The 19,777-nt window shown below is 33.5% G+C and overlaps 1 protein-coding gene across 6 annotated transcripts in view; it reads right to left on the bottom strand.

Annotated features, from left to right (window-relative positions):
- Window positions 1-19,777, bottom strand: part of LOC106107217 (ankyrin repeat and fibronectin type-III domain-containing protein 1) — a 51,052-nt gene that overhangs the window by 25,011 nt on the left and 6,264 nt on the right. For 2 of the 6 annotated variants that reach the window (XM_013287979.1, XM_013287975.1), the window contains exons 1-2: window positions 9,260-9,584; window positions 4,535-5,509 (exon numbers count right to left, since the gene is read on the bottom strand). The exons of 2 other annotated variants lie outside the window; for them this stretch is intronic. In XM_013287979.1, the coding sequence (XP_013143433.1) occupies window positions 4,535-5,201 (667 nt within the window). In that variant the 5' untranslated portion in view covers window positions 5,202-5,509; window positions 9,260-9,584. Of the gene's footprint in view, window positions 1-4,534; window positions 5,896-9,099; window positions 9,225-9,259; window positions 9,585-19,777 lie in introns of those variants that run through there. 2 more of the 6 variants (XM_013287978.1, XM_013287976.1) reach the window with 2 other exon arrangements.

The raw sequence follows: 19,777 nt of genomic DNA on the forward strand, positions 1-19,777 counted from the left end.
TATTTATACATAGTGATTATTTGATGCAATCTTATTCATTGTTTAAACATTTTCGGGTATTTTGTAGAACTAAGATACTGTATTTATACTTATACTATTATTATAAAGAGGAAAGATTTGGATTTTTGTAAGTATTGAATCAACTCAAAAATTATTGGGCCGATTTCAATAATTCTTTTACCTTTTAAAAGGCACGTTATCCGTTAGTAACAATGGCTATGTTTTTTATTTTTATTTCACGCAGGCGAAGACCCATGCAAAAGCTAGTATTTTTATATTTGTCTGACTGTCTAGATGTATTTTTATGTCCCTACTTACTTGCTTGCATTACGTACAGTTTTTGAGAGAAATACTTCAATTAAATTCAAATATTTTTTACTTCCTACAAGTCTAATCTCTTTAATTTCGCAAGTTTGGTAAAAAATAGGCTTACTAGCGTGTTTGTCGCAGATTTACTCTTTTGTTAGCATTGTTCCCACGGACGGTGAAATGCTCGCATTTCTACACCAGAATACGATTGTTCTCAACTTCTTACCGCACCTGAGCATTGATGTAAGAGCGATATAATTTAACACAACTTACGCATTGTTTATTTATATCTTTCGAACTGCTCAAAGTTTTCAATGATCCCTTCAATTAAGATGAGAAATTTCACTCAGGGACTTTAAACTAACTAACTTGGACAGAAGGCACTAGAGGCCGCGTAACCCTACCTTGTCAACTGTTCACTCCTCGAGAGACAACGAAAAAAGTTAATAGAATTCACCATACAAACCACAGAACTCTAATCGAGGAATATATCAGTTTTTTTTTTTGTATCAATAAAAAACTAACAAAGCTTTTAAAGCAAGATTTCCGTTAACCAGAATCTTAGTCTTGTTTCGATTAATATGGATTCATTCATGGAATATTAACAATCGATATTTTACCTTTAACAGGTCAAGGATAACTACTTTGATATCTGCCAGTGAAAATTAAAAACTACGATTGTAGTTGGAACATTAGAGCTAGCTGTTCCCGTGCGGCTTCATCCGCATGAAATTATAATCTCTTTATTTTATTGTTTATATTTGTCAAATGTCAAAATTCAAATTCATAAATGACAACCTTGCTTCCTTGATATTGGCAGCTTGTAGTTTATGGTCCCTTTCCCACATTAGGTGTAGTTTTTATCCAAAATATTTACCGCCTAAGTTTAATGGCATGAAAATATATAGCCTAAAGCGTGACGTAAGTGTAGGGCTTTTTATTTAAAAAAGGATTATTCAAAAATATGCTGTAATTGCTGACATCTTTGGCAACAAAGAAGTGTGTGTTTACGCTTTATTATAATAGTATATATAGAAGTGTAGATTAGAACATACGTATAAACATACGACGAAATTTAAGGTTAACAGTTAACGCCTAGTTTCGCAAGTGTTAAATAAAGCAGAATAGTATTAAACTTTCGACATCCTGTTACATAGAACTCAATGGTGCGTGTATAATTTGTGAACCACTTGATTGGTCACGAAGTTAAACTAAAACGAGTACGTTAATTATTATACTTTGATAATGGTAGATACCTAACTTAATGACGTTATCGAATATGGAAAAATGCAATAGTGTTTCAGAGATAATATTACTAACATTATAAATGCGAAAGTTTAGATGGATGGATGTGTGTGAGAGTTTGTAGCCTAAACGGCTGAACGGATCTCGATGAAATTTGGCATAGAGGTAGAGGATAGTCTGGAAGAAGGATAGTCTTGGCACTTATTGAGCTAGCGCGCTCTATCATTCGGCCGCGTCTTCACTTAGCTTAGGTGGAGTCGTGGTCAAGCGCTGGTTTAATTATGTTAACAAAAGGACACATAGTCTACTAACTTTTGGTTTTTCCAACTAGTCGGTCGGGGTCGCGGGCAAATGTACTAACTAACTAAAAAACAAACCAGAAAGAAGCAATAAATAGAAGATCAATTGAATCAAATGCATATCTTACTCTGCCTAGTTAATATCTTTAGAGCGCGCACACTTTTGACTAAACTATCGCACAACTGTTTAGTCGCATTTGGATTCCTATGAGTTTATATGGAGGTGGCACTACTCGATTTCTAGTTGTACAACTAAAAAGTTGAATGGGCTGCGAAACAATTGATAATCGATCAATATTAGTTTAATCAAAGGTGTGCGCCCGCTCTTATATCAAAAACTTGATTCAGAAAGCTGTGCAAGTATCGAATATTTCTTGACTCGGAAAAACATTACTCTTTCGTTCAATGTTTCAACTTTTAAGTTAAGGTTCGGTTTTTTATCCATCGATAAAGAAACAATTGCTGATAAATATGAAAATTCACCAAATAAGTATGTACCGAGGATTTGCGAGACATAATTTTCAAGTAACGAGCTTTTTTGTTTTAGTCAACAAGGTTTTACATTACGTAAAAATACATTATTGAACAGATTATAAAGTAAATGATTGTTTTGCCCGCCTGATAGGAGGGTAATGGCCATTACCTCCAACTGATTGACCAGGTGTCATAATAGCAGTTCTTTTTCGTTAGAATTATGATAGATTGCTGAAGTTTCAACTAATTTTATCAATACCTAGTAATTCATTAGTGTTAAACTAAATTTAAAAGGAGTAAAAAAATTTATCGAACCAAAAACACTAACTTTGGCGCCGGGGGCCCAACTTTAATCTCTTTTCCTTCATACCATTTTTATTATAAAAGGATGGGAATCGAACGTGGATTTGACGATTGAGGAGACGCATGGGAAGGAGAAACATCCTCTTTATGTGCGTCCCCTGCTCCGTCGATTAAGGGGAGGCAACGTATCCGCTATTGCGAATGTCTATGGGCAACGGACGCTTCGCCATTTTGGCGAATTCAAATGGTTGGTTGCTTGTTTGCCACCTTATGATATAAAAAGAACCCAACGAATGGTTAATGTATCTCGGAAACTGGACATTAGTAATTAGTTTGTTATAATCAAAAGCATTTAAAACCCCATGACTGAACAGTTTTCCCTCCTCTTTGAAAAAAACATGTTGTTGTACATGTTTCGGCAGTGTAAACATAATCCCTTTCACTTGTCTAGCGTGGAGGCGAATGACATCCACTTCATCACGTTCCGACATCGACTCGATATGAAGTGCGGATTATACACGCGACATGCGTGCGCAAGGAAGTGACTATTTTATACTAAACTATACCAACGCATAAAAACAAATTAAATACTCAGAGTTACTTCTTGGTCACTTGTTTAGTCCACATTGCCCATAGTAAAATTATACTAAACTGAACACATAACGAGTAAAGAAGTTTAATTGAAAAATATTTATATTTCATTTCCTTCATAAATTTACTGACCTTTTGTCGATGACAGAACGCCTAAAGAACTCATTTTCTTTGATAATTCTTAGCCTTTATTTCTAAATAAATATTATTCACTGATAGCTTTAAGCGTATTATGATAGCCAAAAATTCTGTAAAAGGCGTTTGGATCATTATCAAATAACAGACGACCAAATTAACTTGGATCTTTCGTAATAAGAGCCAGAATACAACTGACGGATTATTAGTAACTGGATTCGTGTAATTAAAGTGTAGGATGCTTTGGCGTCGTGGCCGTTCCGAGAACACAATACCTGGATGTAATTGTAAACCAGATTGGGCATTGTCTATGCTTTATATTCGAAGGTAAGAAATGTTAAACCGCTTTCGAATCGAAATATCATGGGAACAACATTCTTTAAAAAACTTCGCATCTTCATTATTAAGCGCCAATAGCCTAAAGGTTTGGGGTACGGACCATCGATCTTGAGGTCGAGGGTTCGAATCCCGCCATTCGACTATTGTCGTGAACCATATCCTAGCACAAGCCTAGACCTTAGTAGGGATGGTTAAAGCAAATTAACAAAAATCTACTAATATCTTAAATATAAAAAAAAACTAATAAACCTAGGGCCTGCCCTACAACTGGCTGATAGACGCTCAGATAGCTTAAAAATGACGTCACTGTGAGATAAGGTAACACAATCCGATATTTCCATCACATATTTTACACGTTGGATTGTTATTAGACAATAGGTGTCCCTAAGACTAATAATAGGATACTATGAGTAGTCACTGATGGGAAAGATGAAAGCTTTTAATCTCATGGGATTAGGCAGGTTTTGGGAATTTTTATTTGTACCGCCATAAATCGTTGATTTGGCTTCTTTCAAAATGTATACATTGATTGTAAGCATTGTTCATTACTTTTGCATACATTTTCCCTCATCCGTTTATCCTTAAAATAATAATAAAACTAATAAGGGAATAAATTAAATTTACCGCGTTTAGTATTGTGTTATACAAAATGTGAAGTAGAAAAATATGTATGAACTATATTGAGGAAAAAAGTGTGATTTAATATTTAACACTAAACAAAATAAACCGTACACAGTACAGATATATGTGTAATTTTCCTTTGTAAAAATCTTCAAGTATCGAAACTTAATAAACATGCAATAACTATAAAGTTTTATGAGCTTAATGTAAATACGTACTGAGATAAGAAGGCGAGTAAGGCGTTAGTGCGAGCTTCCTTTCCTTAGGCGGCGTGCTGTACACGAACGCGTGGTTAACGCAGCCGTGACTCTGGGTAACACTTAATTCACTCTCAGATCCTCTCCTCGTGCGCGGCGGCACACTCGCCTCAGTCATCGACTTCGCAGACTCAGATTTACCAACGATCTTCAATTTCTTTTTCGCTTTATCCTTGATCGGAGAATGTATATGCAGTATCGCCGCGGCTTTCGGCGGCACCTTCTGCGGGGGCAGTAATTCCTTCGCCGAAACACTTTTTTGTTTTTTATTTAAAAATATGTCACTGAATTTCGCCTTTTCCACTTTCCTATGCTGCTGCGGCTTCAGCGTGAGATCTATGTTGCCGCTCTTTCGCCTCTGTTTGGCCACTTCCGGCTTTCTTTTCGCCATTATCGGTGTCTTCGATCTGTAAGTACCCTCGACACCAGTGTAAGCGATGGTATTGTCGCCGTCACACCAAATGTTCTTCGAGAATATGAGGTCTCGCTTATTTTCGATATCTTCCGTTTGTTCACCGTCCTTAGCGGACCGCCAGCGGTTGCCTATCAATCGTAGGGAAGCGCGGACGGATCGGGTCCTTCGCAAGCCTCCTTGTTCTCTCTTGAGCTTATCGAGGAGCATCTCCATAGCCCTGCGAGGGGGGAAGCGCGGGCCGTGGGCATGGCACGTCACTGTTCGACTACGCGCACGCTATTCACTACAACTATAGTTACGTGAGTCGATGTTTCCGACGTTCACTCGAAGCGGCGTCGGTCGGTCGAATGCTGTTTGTAGTTTACAACAATTCGACAACTGTCAGCTGTACCGACGAGGCCCGACAACTGTCCTGTTGCAACCGCGGTCCTCAGATCGACTGTTCCCATTCGCACAATCTTAATATTTGATAAGATACGTATTCTGATACGTGTGTTTAAAGATCGTACATGTCACCGTCTCTGTGATTTGTATCGTGACGTAGAACAATGATAAACGCAAAGGAGGCATTTTAAATAGTAATTTCGTGCACTGGTTTAGTAGCGTACTGGGTTCTGTTTCGCAATCGCATGGACAATGTTGGTTGGTGATTTACACAGCAATTTGTGTTTACGCGCGGCTGTCTCAGTAACTCGCTTTGATCAAAGCTTACCTCGATCATTATAGGTGTAGTTTAATTATACACAGTTTAAGTGTTGCTGTGAGGTCAACGTGAATTGTTTAAGAGTATACTGCGTGTACAACAGAGTAAATGTGCATTTTCACATTACAATGCGATTCTCTACGTAACAGTTACCGTACGTTGAATATTACAATTTTTCTTGCAAAATACGGACAATGTCTTATTTAATTTAAATGTAATAATTAACCTACTTTGTGAGAATTGTTATCGTTAATATACGCAATATGTGACAAACGGAAACTAATTAGCCTATTTTAACAATACATAGAATTGTAAAGGAGTAATATATGCATGTAATATTACGACACTATAACAAATTATTAAGTTAAGATAAGAAACACTTTTTACTTTGTGCCTCATTATCTATACTATTACAATAAAGCGTAAACACACACTTCTTTGTTGCCTAAGATGTCAAAATTACAGAAAAAATCCCTACACTCGCGTCACGCTTTAGGCTATATATTTTAACGCCATTAAACTTAGGGGGTAAATATTTTGGGTAAAAACCCTAATGTGGGAAAGAGACCATAAGTTGCTGCTAACATCAAGGAAGCAAGGTTGCCATAGTTTGTCATCATGTCATTTTGACATTTGCAATTGATAATTTGACACATGTAAACAATATAATTAATTTTTCATAATTTTATGCGGATGAAGTCCCACGGGAACAGCTAGTTAAGTATAAAATGCGATGTTTTGACTGTAGTTTCCTATATATATATTTACTTATCTTATTTATCATAATAATGTTATAAATGTGAAAGTTTGGATGGATGGATGGATGGGTGGATGTTTGTTAGAGTTTGTAGCCTAAACGGCTGAACGGATTTCGGTGAAACTTGGTACAGATGTAGAGGATAGTCTGAAAGATCACATAGGCTATTCACTTTTGTTTATAATTTCACGCGGACGGAGTCGCGGGCGAAAGCTAGTTTGATTATAAATTCATCCAATAAGTAAAAACTGAATATTGGTCTCTTTTGTTTTCTTACTTTACGTATACTTTTTAAATTTTAAATCCGAGGGACGTCAAAGTATTCGGACCGGTCGCAGTAAAGGGGACGTCTATTGTAGGATGTTCCTACTTTCAAATCGGATTTTGTGGAATTTCACGAATTCACTTTCCTGTCCCGGTCCACTGGCGAAATTGAAATTCGCTTTATTTCTCCAACATAGAAAAATTCTGTTATTTTCTTTGTGATTGCCATTTGGTGAAAAAATCTAAGTATTCAACCGTTTTTATTGTAGGTAAAGTTTAAGATAAATTCACAGTTTGTGATAAAACTATTACTTGTCACGCTCGCTTTTAATATTTAAACCACACTAAGCGACGTTCTTGGAAACCATTTAGCAAAGGTATCGAATTATGCCAAGTTTTCGATCTTCTTCAAGACCAAGAAAGAATTTGTTGAAAATAGACTCTATATACGCATAGGCAGGGGAAATTTCCTCTTTATGTGCGTCTCCTGCGTCAATTAAGGGGAGGCAACGCATCTACAATTGCGGATGTTTATGGGTAGCGGTCGCTTTCCATTTCGGTGGATTCATTTGGCCGCTTGCTCGTTTGCCACCTTATATTGTAAAAAAATATTAACCGCGAACGGCCATTGATACTAACAGGAGTATATTTGTACATAAATACATTTAACATATAATTGATTACTAGTCAACGTATAAAATTATCACAAATTCACACGTATGGTAGTTAATTGCAACCTTTATATGGCTTGATGTATTTATAGAGCATAGAACATGGTCGTAAATATCGGGACAAGATATCATACTTTAAACGCAGTTTCCTATCATACTGATTAGTTGAAGTACCGTAAACATACATAACTACCGTTAAGTCCTATATTGAAATATACACTAGCTTTAGCCTGCGATTACGTCCGTGTACAATTAAAAAAGAAACAAAGGAAGTAGCCTATTTGTTCTTCCAAACTCTCCTTTTTATCTATGCCAAATTTCATCCAGATCTGTTCAACCGTTTGGGCTACAAACTCTAACAAACATCAATCCATCCATCTAAGCTTTCGCATTTATAATATTAGTAAGATACCATCGTAACTCATGGTTAATGAAGACGGCTATACTTAGTATGAAAAATGTTACTCTATTATTCACAAAACGTACAGCTATATTACTAACAAAATAAATGCGAAAGTTTAGATGAATATCTGGATGGATGTTTGTTAGTTTGTAGCCTAAACGACTGAACGGATCATGATGAAATTTGGCGTAGATGTAGAAAAAAATCTGGAAGAACATATAGGCTATTAACTTTTGTTTTTTTTAAATCCACGCCGACGTAGTCTCGACCTAAAGTTATCGTAATTATTCTAAGACAACGAATAACACCTTTCCCTTATGAATGTTTTATACGTAATATGATTGTTATATGCTTAAAGGTCCGAACATAGCGACAGGAAGCAGGTGCCTGACCCTTTTTTTGTCCCCAGTTGTACAAGTTTTTATAACGCTGGAGTACAGTCCGTGCATTTGTAATTCGGATGAGATTTAAACATTTACTATTAAACTTTTTTATTAGCAAAAAACTGTAATTACTTTTGTTTGCATTATTAGTTTAACTTTTATACTAAAAGCCAAATACTGAAACAACACTTAAATATATAACACCGTCTTAATTGTTAAAGATACGCTTCAATTCCAAACTTACATTTCTACGTCTATCAGATTGTAAACGGCGCTAAAAAACCAAAACATTCGAGATTCGTTTCAATATTCGGCCGTTAGTGATATTGAGTAATGTTCTGTCGTCTCTTTTCAACACAACAATTTATTTGTCAACGTAGTCTTTGGGTAGAGTTCACATTACCGGAAACAAACTTAAATACGCAAGTTTTACGTTATATTTATAATTATAACAAGTTAAAGCTCTGAAAAGTTTTGCGAAGCTTGTCTGTCAGTATAAATATTATTTACAACCACTGTACGTATTGAATAGGGCTCGAATGAAAAACAAGAGACGCGAGTATTTGATTTCGTGAGATAACTAAGACCATGAACAGGCGGAAGCAAGTATGTCGTATGTAAAATGATAAATATGCAAATACAAGGCTAATTTTTATTTACACTTGCATTCCTTTTCATATAAAATTAGGTGAACAGCCTTCACATAAACGACCTTGAATTCCTTTCTCTATTAGAACGAAACATTAACAATTATAAAGCTAAATACACATTTTTTAAATCACCTAATTTATAAAAACATGTTTATATGTTTATCGTTCAGTAATCATTTAATTTTGTCCATTCAAGCACGGTTCGAAGTAATGATTTGTTATTTGAATCGCTTTGTCTATGACTAATTAATTAAACAAGATTGAGTTCAATTATATTTACCTGTCCTAATATTTAATGATTCTAGTCATAATTGTGACCGCTATTAATGTAATTAAAACGTAAATGCTGATATAAACCAGTGTTGGAATACTAAATGTAATTCCTTTGCGTTTATCATAATTCTCTTTAAGAAACTTAAATAATAACGAAATTCACTTACAAAGTATAATTAGACCGTTTTTCGTCGTAACTTAAAATACTCCATTACACTTTAATAAACTTAAATCTACACTCAAACACAATTTCTACATAACAAATCACTTTTCAACTGTCAACATAACCGCACTTTTATTAACTAACGCCTTCACATTTTATACTTAAAACAATTTTATTACGACAAATAAAACGACACGAACTAAAAACACGGATTAAAATAGTTCCTTCCATTGATATTTATCTATTTATTTAGTTTTATAGTTTAAACGTAAACATAAGCTTTCAAAACATCAGTATAACGTTCGCGCATGCCACAGACAACTAAAGCGAACTGAAGTTAGCCGCGTCAGTGCCGACAACATGGCGGATAGATATTGTTGCCAACATAGCGAAGGAAAAAAACTACGGCTCCCGCGTCAGTCAACGGCCTTGCGTTACTAGTATTGTTAAGTTATCGATATATTTTGATATCGATTTATTATAGTATTTGTTAGCTTAGCGGTTTCATTAATTAATTAATAGAATAATATGGTTAACATTATCAGAGTGCTGCAATAATTAAAAAAAAATGTATTCTGTAGTGCCAGAATCCCAAGAGGGATCGTCGATTTGGAGATACCTACGAATGCAAATGTTTAAAATTACTCACTATCTCTTATTTACACATTTATTTTTACAAAAACACGTAACTTTACATTATTTTTGATAAAACAGTTGGTACAAAGAAATATCTTTGAATTATAGTAGTATTAGTATCCGATGGTATCGATATATCATCGGACATATCGATAAAACAACTCTCGCATTGTAGGATTGTAGTAAATGAATGATGACCGAGGAATGAACTTTGACGAACCTGTATGATCAATGCAACGCAGTGCCAGTTCTTGTGCAACTCCAATTATAAAAGCATTTAAATGTTTTGCAATCAACACAGAGATGCCCTTGATATTATAAGCTATTGTTCATAACTAAATCATATTTTAACCATAGAGTAAAATATTATAGGTTTTTTTTTTAATTGAAGATTTAATCTTAATTTTGCCAATAAAAGAGAATTTAATTTTGTCCATATTTACTTACATGATTTATCTTATTTTATTAAAGCATTTTTTTTTAATTTCAAAGTTTACTAGAAATTTATATTTGTGTTAATACTGGCACACATTTATAAACTTAAATTATTTAGTAATAAGATTTATATGAATCTAAAAAACTGCGTGTCTATCAGTAAATCAAAGCTATATGATTTACCTCGGGCAGGTGTTTCAATAAGAAATGTCGTAAATAAGTTCACATATATGTATCAAGTTGTACTACTTGTACGAAACTTGAAAAATGTACTATTACCGTTCTAAAAATTTTAAAACGCGATTGTGAATGGAATGTAGTATGTAACTAAGTAATTAAATCATTAACTTACACTTATCAGGAATGTTAATAAAATAGAGCTTTTACTTTTGTTCTCAGTTAAGTTGAACGTAACGGGCTTGTTAATACAATGAAAGTGTACGGTCTGTGATCAGAGACGGAATGACGCGGTATGAACGCACGGCACATTACGTGCACTAATTATTCGGTACAGTGTACCATTTAGTACAGTTTTAATTTTTAGCTATACATTTTGTCAAACTGTACTTTACTGATTTTTAATACTTATTTTATAGTGTTGCCCGCGATTTCTTACGCGCGGTATTAGAAATAACACGAACTAAAAATTGCACAACAAAAGACTACGTATCTCTCGGGAATCTGACATTTTGGGATGAATCGTATCCCATGTTACTCCAGACTTGGTTTTATATCTGTACCAAATTACAATAAGACAAGGAGAGCTTGAAATAAGGTTCTCTCTTTAAAATATTCTAAAGCATATTTAAAGTTGTATTTAATTGGCTAGTTATGAATGTGAGGAAACACGTGTATTGCCGAAGGACGCGTGTGTAATAATACTTTCACACGAAGGCAAAATAAAACAGGATAGTGCTACTATTGTAAAAACGCACACCTGTTAAATGATTATGACTTGCATCAGTGTGCGTACCGCAATCCCTACTGCTCTACCTGATTGTTATATCCCAGTGTGAAACTAGCATAATTCATTAAGTACAAAGAACAGTTTAAATGCGAGTGCGTTGCGCTTAGCATTTTCCCGCTAACACTTTCACCGTCCAAATCGGGTACCGAGACGATAGAATAGTGTTGATGTTTTGTACCGCGGAAATGTAACAAGAATAATAGTTTTCTTTAATCAAGATGTACGAATAATACCTTTAATCGATTATATTATATGATACGATTGATTGACTTGAATACGTATTCGTTTATTTTTATTTTTTTGTTAGAAGGTATAGTTAGTACATGATTTACGGTACGCTATAAATGCGAGCTTTATTCTTTGACGGCTATTTCTACCTGCATTTAAAGGATTTCTAGCTATGAAACCTATGAAATGTATTCTATTCAAACATAATTCTTAAAAGATATATACTTTCATAGACATTTATTTATCTTTACGAGCTGAAAGCGCCGCCTCTTTCGTGTACCTTTTTAAAACACATCAAGTGCGACAATAGGAATGCTGTTACATCAGAAAACATCGTATAACAAATATTCCATTTTATTAGTTTAAAGAAGTAGAAATTGAGCAAAATAAATTAACAGTTAATCCAATAAAACTTTAGGTATCTATACTAATATTATTATACAAAGAGAAAAGATTTATATTTTTGTATCTATTGAAATAACTCAAAAACTGGGCCGATTTTAAAAATTCTTTCACCGTTAGAAAGGTAATTTATCTGTGATCATTTATGTATACTTCATAATAAAGGTTGCCATGTCATATATTATCTATTACTTCTCAATCGCTTTCCGAAATTACCAACGTAAAAAAATATATTTTTGTCTTCCCAAAGATTGAAGTTAGTAATTGTATATACATGAAAATGCACCGCTGTATAATATACGGACATTGTACCGCTTTCTGTACAAAAACTTACTAAGGTATTTTAAAGCATAGTAAACATTGTTACATTTTATTGTTTGTCAGATTTCGACGCAGGAACGACAACGGATGTGCGAGAAGGCGGAACGCGAATCTTGCAGTTTTACTTAATTTACTGGGAACAATAGAAGATCTCACTCCCTACATGAATCGGGCTTTCGGAATTGTCTTTTATGTACCCCACTTTCACCGCGATTGCTGTAATTTCTTACACAAACATTTGAATTATTGTATAATTATATGTTGCGATCCCCATGGGAAAGATCTCTATCCAATGCGTTTATTTAAATAAAATAAAAAACTTTCTATACGGAAAAGATTGTGTTCCTAATCAAGATAATTTAACAAGAAATTCTACTAACTACACTTGTGTAGGCGTTACGTAATTTATAATAGCATCATTAGAGCATAAAACGTTAGTCATTGAATTTAATAAATTTATATTTGACTAGCTGTTGCTCGCAACTTCGTTCGCGTGAAATTAAATAATAATGAAATTTGTAACCTATGTTACTTACAAACACTACCTTTCTAATTGCTATTTTTAAAAAATCTGAATACATGCAAAAATACAAATCTTTCTTATTTATGATATAATTGGATTTGTAATATAAAAATTCATGTTTGTTAATACTTTCGCTTTTGTATTGTTTGTAAGATTCATCTTGTTATTTACAGAGTTCCGTTCCGACATTATTAAGTTAACAATTTGCTTGTATTTGTTTCTAACAAAACTGATTCGAAAGTTAAAATTACATTCATAATTTAACGTTACAGTTGGTTTTCTCTGATGAAAAATTGTATAAAACATCTGTTATTTCATACTAGCGTTCGCTTGTGACTCCGTTCGCGTAGAATTGAAAAAATAATTAAGTAGCCTATGTGTTCTTTCAGACTATCCTCTACATCTATACCAAAATTTCATTGAAATCCGTTCAGCCGTTAAGGCTACAAACTCTAACAAACATCCATCCATCCATCTAAACTTTTACATTTATAATATTAGTATGATTATTAAATTCCAGTCGTGTGTATTCTTAAAACGATCGTTATTGTTCGTGTGGTAATCGGATAAACTCGGGCTAAGACGGGTTAAGGAATCCCCGATTAACTTCAGGATTCGTTGTAATGAACTAGGGTGACCATAAAAATATTTATTCTTTACATTTTGGAACAGTTTTTTGTATTTGTATATCACTGTAATATTATTTATTTGTTAATGTATAAGTTATTTGTAAAAGTAGTATGTAAACACAGTTTTTTTAGAACATTTAACTAATTTTAAAATGACCGACAACTTAAAACACATTTAACATTAAATATTCCGTGAAAATTCAGACTTATGGCGACCCTACACAACAGGACCCGTAAGTCATTACTTGACCCCGGTCCGATGAGAGTCCGCTATCGAGGCCATAGCCGGACCAGGGCTGTACCAGCTTGCGAATACCACAATAATTCATTGCCTGAATGTTATCTAGTGTTGCTGTCTATTTCAACATTTAAGCTATTAATTCAAGCTGCAAGTTACTGGGAATGTGGTATTGCCCTATTATTATATCTAGAAATATATTGTTTAATTAGATTTTGTTTTTTACAATAGCTTTTCATTGAAAAGAGAATGAAATAAAATAAGGAGTTAGTGGGTGATAACAGATGAGACGAAGTAATAATCTTATTGATATAAATTTACTGTTAACTAAGATTTGGAGTTAAAAAGAAAAAATGTTAATATGTAGAACTGAGACTTAAAAAAATTGCAGTGAAAATCTAAATTGGTAAATAATACTCGTGTTTATGAAATTTGAATCGATATAAAAAGCAGTTCATGTCACATCACTATTTAATACATTTCAAGTTACCGACACTGAATGACGGCTTGGACGTAATTAGTAACTCGAAGCAAAACCACGATTTTCGAACATAATTACGTTCAATCAATGTGTACAGCAACACGGACACACCACACTTTTTGTATTAACAGAAAAACTTGCAGTTCATTTCTACGTTTCTTATTAATATTTACAACCCGACGTCGGTTCCTATGGTATATTTTTAGTTTCATAATCTTTGACAGAAAATTATGAATCAATATAATTGTTGAATTATGTCTTTTAATTATTAAAAACTGTCCTATATCAATTAGCTGAATTTTTGCCCCGTAAAAGTATAAACAGTAAAACTATCGATACTTTCAAATGGACTTTCACATCACTAATTGAGGTATAAATTGCCATCACATCGGAACAATTAGTACGATAATTCATAGATGGATATTTCCAAAGCTATACAGTATTAATTGTGGTTAAACAATAATAGACTCTATTACAGATCAAAGTACGAGTCATTATTAATTAGCATTCAAACGAGTGTTTGGATGCAATTAGTCATCGGGTACAAAGGCTCTTGTAGTCTGAAGTTCGGCGACATTCCGTCAATACTCAGTATACAAAGGTCTACTGTATTCACACTATTAAATAAACAAACTAGCGTCTTATAAATACAGAAGGCGTAGTATTTTTATTATAAACAAAACATCTACTAAGACTTTTCTAAAATTATTCTTTGACTTGACTTAAACTACCTTTTGCTTGTGACTTCCGTCCGCGTAGAATTAAAAAAGTAAGTAGCCTATGCCTTCTTTTAGACTAATCTCTACATCTATATCTAATTTCAACGAGATCCGTTCAGCAGTTGAGGCTATACACTCTAGCAAACATCCATCCAAACTTCGCATTTATAATGTTAGTTAGATATCTTCGTAATTTTATAGTAAGATGAATGTGGATATATGTAGGTTTCCCCTAACAAAATCCTCGTGCAAAAACAACCAACTATTTCTCATTATCCTTAGAAAAACTGAGAACATTTATTTACAATTTACATCTTTGTATGTTTTTAATCGACTTCCAAAATGTTTCTCAATTCTTCTGTATGTTTTTTCGGCAGATAACTTACGAGACTTAATACAATCGACTTGCCCACAAGAGTGTTTTATAATAATTGGATAACGTAAGCATTACTCAGCGGAGTGGCCGGTGTACTAAAAAGGAGCACTTGTCCAACCAGAACAAAGGGCCCACGCGTTATTGTTGTCCTTATGGAAGGTATGAATTACACTTGTCGATATTGATTTGTTTCTTTGGATAGAGGAAAACCAATAGATTAATAAAGTTATCGAATATTTAAAATATAAAGACTAACAAGAAAATTAAAACCAGAGCAAAATCAGTCGCTAACCATATTGAAAATTTCCAAGTGTACACATTTATAGTTTACTTATCCTATCCTAAAACGGCTGAAAGGATCTCAATAAAATTTAAAACATAAGTCGCGATCAAAAGCTAGTTAATATAACATACAAGAATGGACGGGAATCTCAAAGGAATTTATATCCAATTCGGCCGCAGTCCACGAGAGATTAATATAGGGGGAATCCAGTGAAGCGAGGAATTGTTGAAAAAACGATTTCAGGCACACACTTAACGCACGATTATACAGCGCTCGGAAGCAATCGTAACATAAAACGTTTACATTTAGATAAATTACTTCCATGTCGAATGAAAAAACCTATTACGCGATGTATGAAAGAACTTTATTTAAAAGTAATTTGTAATGTCGCATACATAAGACAACAAAATGCGAAAGTTTAGATGTATGGATGGATATTTGTTAGAGTTTGTAGCCTAAACTACTGCACGAATTTCGATGAAATTTGGTACAGATGTAGAGGATAGTCTGGAAGAACACATAGGTTACTCACTTTTGTTTTTTAATTCCAGTCGGACAGTGTCGCGGGCAAAAGCTTATAATACAGAACAGATGGATGTATGGAAAATAAAAAATAACATCGATTAAAAAATGCAACTTGGAATTGGTACATGTAGATCACAGCTTACTACCAACTGAATTCGCCAAAAAAACGTTGCCACCGCTATCCATAGACATCCGCAATTATAGATGCCTGTTCATTAATGGATAGAGGAGACAAAAGGGGATGTCCCATTCCTATGTGTCTCTTCAAACATAGGAACATTAGGGCAGTGTTAACAGGTTCAATTTATATCCCCCCATTTGTAGACGAACAGTCTTTTACCACAGACTTTAAAACCACAGACATGTGCCGCACTTCTAAATCTCCTTATCACGTCTAGACTAATCAAGATGTCATAATCCTAGGTTTTGACCTAAGTTTTTAATTAAAACATTTTGGATATTCTTCGTTTGGTGTTAGTATGGCAAAAATGTATTTATTATTATTTCATTTTAATTGTAAAATATTGAGAGTTTATGACTTCTGAACATTTAAAGGCCTATTGCCATTGTTTCTTTTAACATTCTTCTTATCATAACATACTAATATTATTAATGCGAAAGTTTAGATGGATGGATAGATGTTTGTTAGAGTTTGTAGTCTAAACGGCTGAAGGGATTTCGATTAAATTTGGTACAGATATAGAGGATAGTCTGGAAGAACATTTAGGCTACTTACTTTTGTTTTTTTAAATCCCACTCGGACGAAGTCGGGCGAAAGCTAGTAATGGATGGATGGATGTTTGTTAGAATTTATAGCCTAAACGGCTGAACGGATTTCGATGAAGTTTGATAAAAATTTCGAATTTATCTTGGTTTTATATAAAATTTAATCTAGCATATTAATATAGCGGGGATTCCCATAGATTGCCAATAAGGCGAATGTGTCAGCTGTTACTAATTACGGTGCGGTCTCGAAGTTGTTGATAAATTTTCAACTTACATGTTCCGTATTATTTTAATTAAAAATTAATTTAATATTTCCAACACTCTATCCAGTACTTAATGCTTTTATTTCCGACTAGCTTTCGACCGTTGGGAATTAAAAAAAAGCTTAGAAAATAGCCTATGTGTCCCAGATTATACTTTATATCTATGCCAAATTTCATCGAGATCCGTTCAGCAGTTTATGCTACAAATACTGACAAACATCCATCCATCTAAACTTTCGCATTTATTATATTAGTAAAATTATACAGTTATAATTGTGTGTTATGTAAAGTATGTCGCAGTAAAATAATAAAAAAAGTGTTTTCAAATTGAGTCTAGACTAATAAAAACTTCGATTTCTTTGAAGTTCATCATTATGCAAATAATAAGTACATTTTATAAGTTTGATTAAGCTCTCGGCGATTTCCGGAGCGTACAATTTCTTCACATTGAAAGCTCTCTTGCTTCAAACTTGTTTCTATATGAACTGTTAAATTTAGGGTTGTCAATTGCATTGTTTAATTTTAATTATTATCCATAGTATGTTAATGAAAAAAATTGAAAGTATTATAGTACAATGGCAACATTCCGCTATAAATTTTTAATTACAGCCTTTTATTTGCTGTTCTATTGCGTAAACCATATGAATAATATTCCTCCTTACAGTAGAGAAAAATATTTATTAATTTATTATCTGTTATTCTAAGGGTTAACTCTGTGATATTAATAAGCGATATACTTGTTTCTTTTTAATATTTTATATACTTACATTATTGTCAACCCTAGCATTATGATTTTTTTAAAAATATCAGCTTGTCTTGTGTGCATTTGTTCATTTAATTCTCTATATCAATGAAACAGGTTTATTGCATACGAAACATAAATATGTATTCTCGTTCTACGATAAGTGTAAGATTTTGTCTTAAAGTAAATTGAAACGCTCATTTGTATGAATTTATAAGCCACAGAATTAAAAAGAGATAGAATGGAACATGATTTAAACATGAAAAGCAATTCTTTTAGAGTAGTTGGTTTAATATTTCTATCTGTATAATAAATGTTTTTCTTTACTGTAAACTAATTTTAACAAGTGAAAATATTGACAAAAACATTGATGTAGTTGATGATTAAATTTCTAGAATCGATTAAGGTTGTTTAACCTTAATCGACTCTAGAAATTTTACCACTTTCTCAAGTTATGTTGTTGCCGATGACATTCACATGGACAGAAAACGTGACATATTTATAAGGGTCTGTAGTACACTTATAAAATAGCCTATTATACCCTGCACTGCATAAAATGTACAAAATCAGTGACAAACGCTTCTAAGTGTAAATAAAAAGTTATATAGCAAATTGAAAAGAAAGAAATCTTTTTAAGATAAAAAGTACATCAAAATTCATAGTAAAAACGCAAATCAGAGACTCGGAACTCTGAGGCTAATACGAAAATCCCTTATCGGTAGGATTTGCTCCACCAATAAGTATTTCCGTGAAGTCACCTCCGATTGAATAAAGCAACCATCTCTCTGAGTAGGATTAAGTGGTCGCAAAAACATTGTTAACCTTTCAAGGTACGATTAGTGATGAAAAACGAGGTAACGTCTTTTTAATAAATCTTCAGTAAGCTTGTGCATTTGTTTGGTTTTTAAAATATCGTTTATAGCATTTTAATTAAGTATTTAAACTATTCTTACTATTAGAATATAAAGTTATTTTTGTATGTGTCATCCACGTAGAATTAAAAAAACTAAAGCAAGCCTGTCTGTTCTTCCAGACTATCCTCTACATCTATGCCAAATATCTTTAGAGATCCGTGCCATTTGGGCTTCAAACTCTAATAAACATCCATCCAAACTTTCGCATATATAATGTTCGTAAGAAGTAAAATTTCTTTCGATGATTGGTTGAATTTTCATAATCGATTTGAAATTTTTTTTTGATTTAAACAATAATTGCATTGTAATGACATAATTTGTTACATAGTTTAACGTTGGTTTATATGCCATTATGAGGTAATATTAAACGAGAAACACAAACAGTTAATTTTCGATTGTACTCGGTTTGTGTAATTACAGGTTATGCAAAAATCGTTGCATAAGTTTAGTTTCCTAAATTACATTACAATTTGCAATTAATTTTGTCACTTGTTTATAAGAGTAACTATATCAATTCTTGTCTTACATCTCTAGCACTGAGGGTGATACTTAAACTATTATGTATTTTGATTACCAGTGCGATCTTTTAATAGTTTAAGTAATCAAAAGGATTTAAGAGCGAGCATACCTTTGAACGAACTATCGCACAACTAATTAGTCGCACTTTGAATCCTATAAGCTTATGTAGAAGTGCGCACACTACTTGATTGTTAGTTGTGCAACTGAACAGTTGAATGGGATGCAAGCAATCGAAAATATAGTATAGCCAAAGGTGTGCGCCCACACTAAAATGTTATTCATCATCATCATCATCACCAGCTCATTATAAGTCCCCACCGAGGGGCTCGGAGCCTACCCTAAGTAAGGGGTGACTAGGCCATAGTTTTTTTTTTTTTATGGCGGCTCTGCGCCGCCCTCCCACACCCCTAACATTTGGATCAGGGACGTTGCTTACTTTCCTTTTATCAACTTAATATATTTGTTAAAACTTAAAGGAAATTTACAATATTGTACTTTTTACAAATTTATTTTTGTTTCTGTTTCAGTTCTTCTTGCGGCGAAGACCGGACATTCAACCAGGATATGCAGCACGGTTTCCTCCCTTGCCGGGTCG

The sequence above is a fragment of the Papilio polytes genome, unplaced genomic scaffold (assembly GCF_000836215.1).
Source record: "Papilio polytes unplaced genomic scaffold, Ppol_1.0 DF822067.1, whole genome shotgun sequence".
NCBI lineage: Eukaryota > Metazoa > Arthropoda > Insecta > Lepidoptera > Papilionidae > Papilio > Papilio polytes.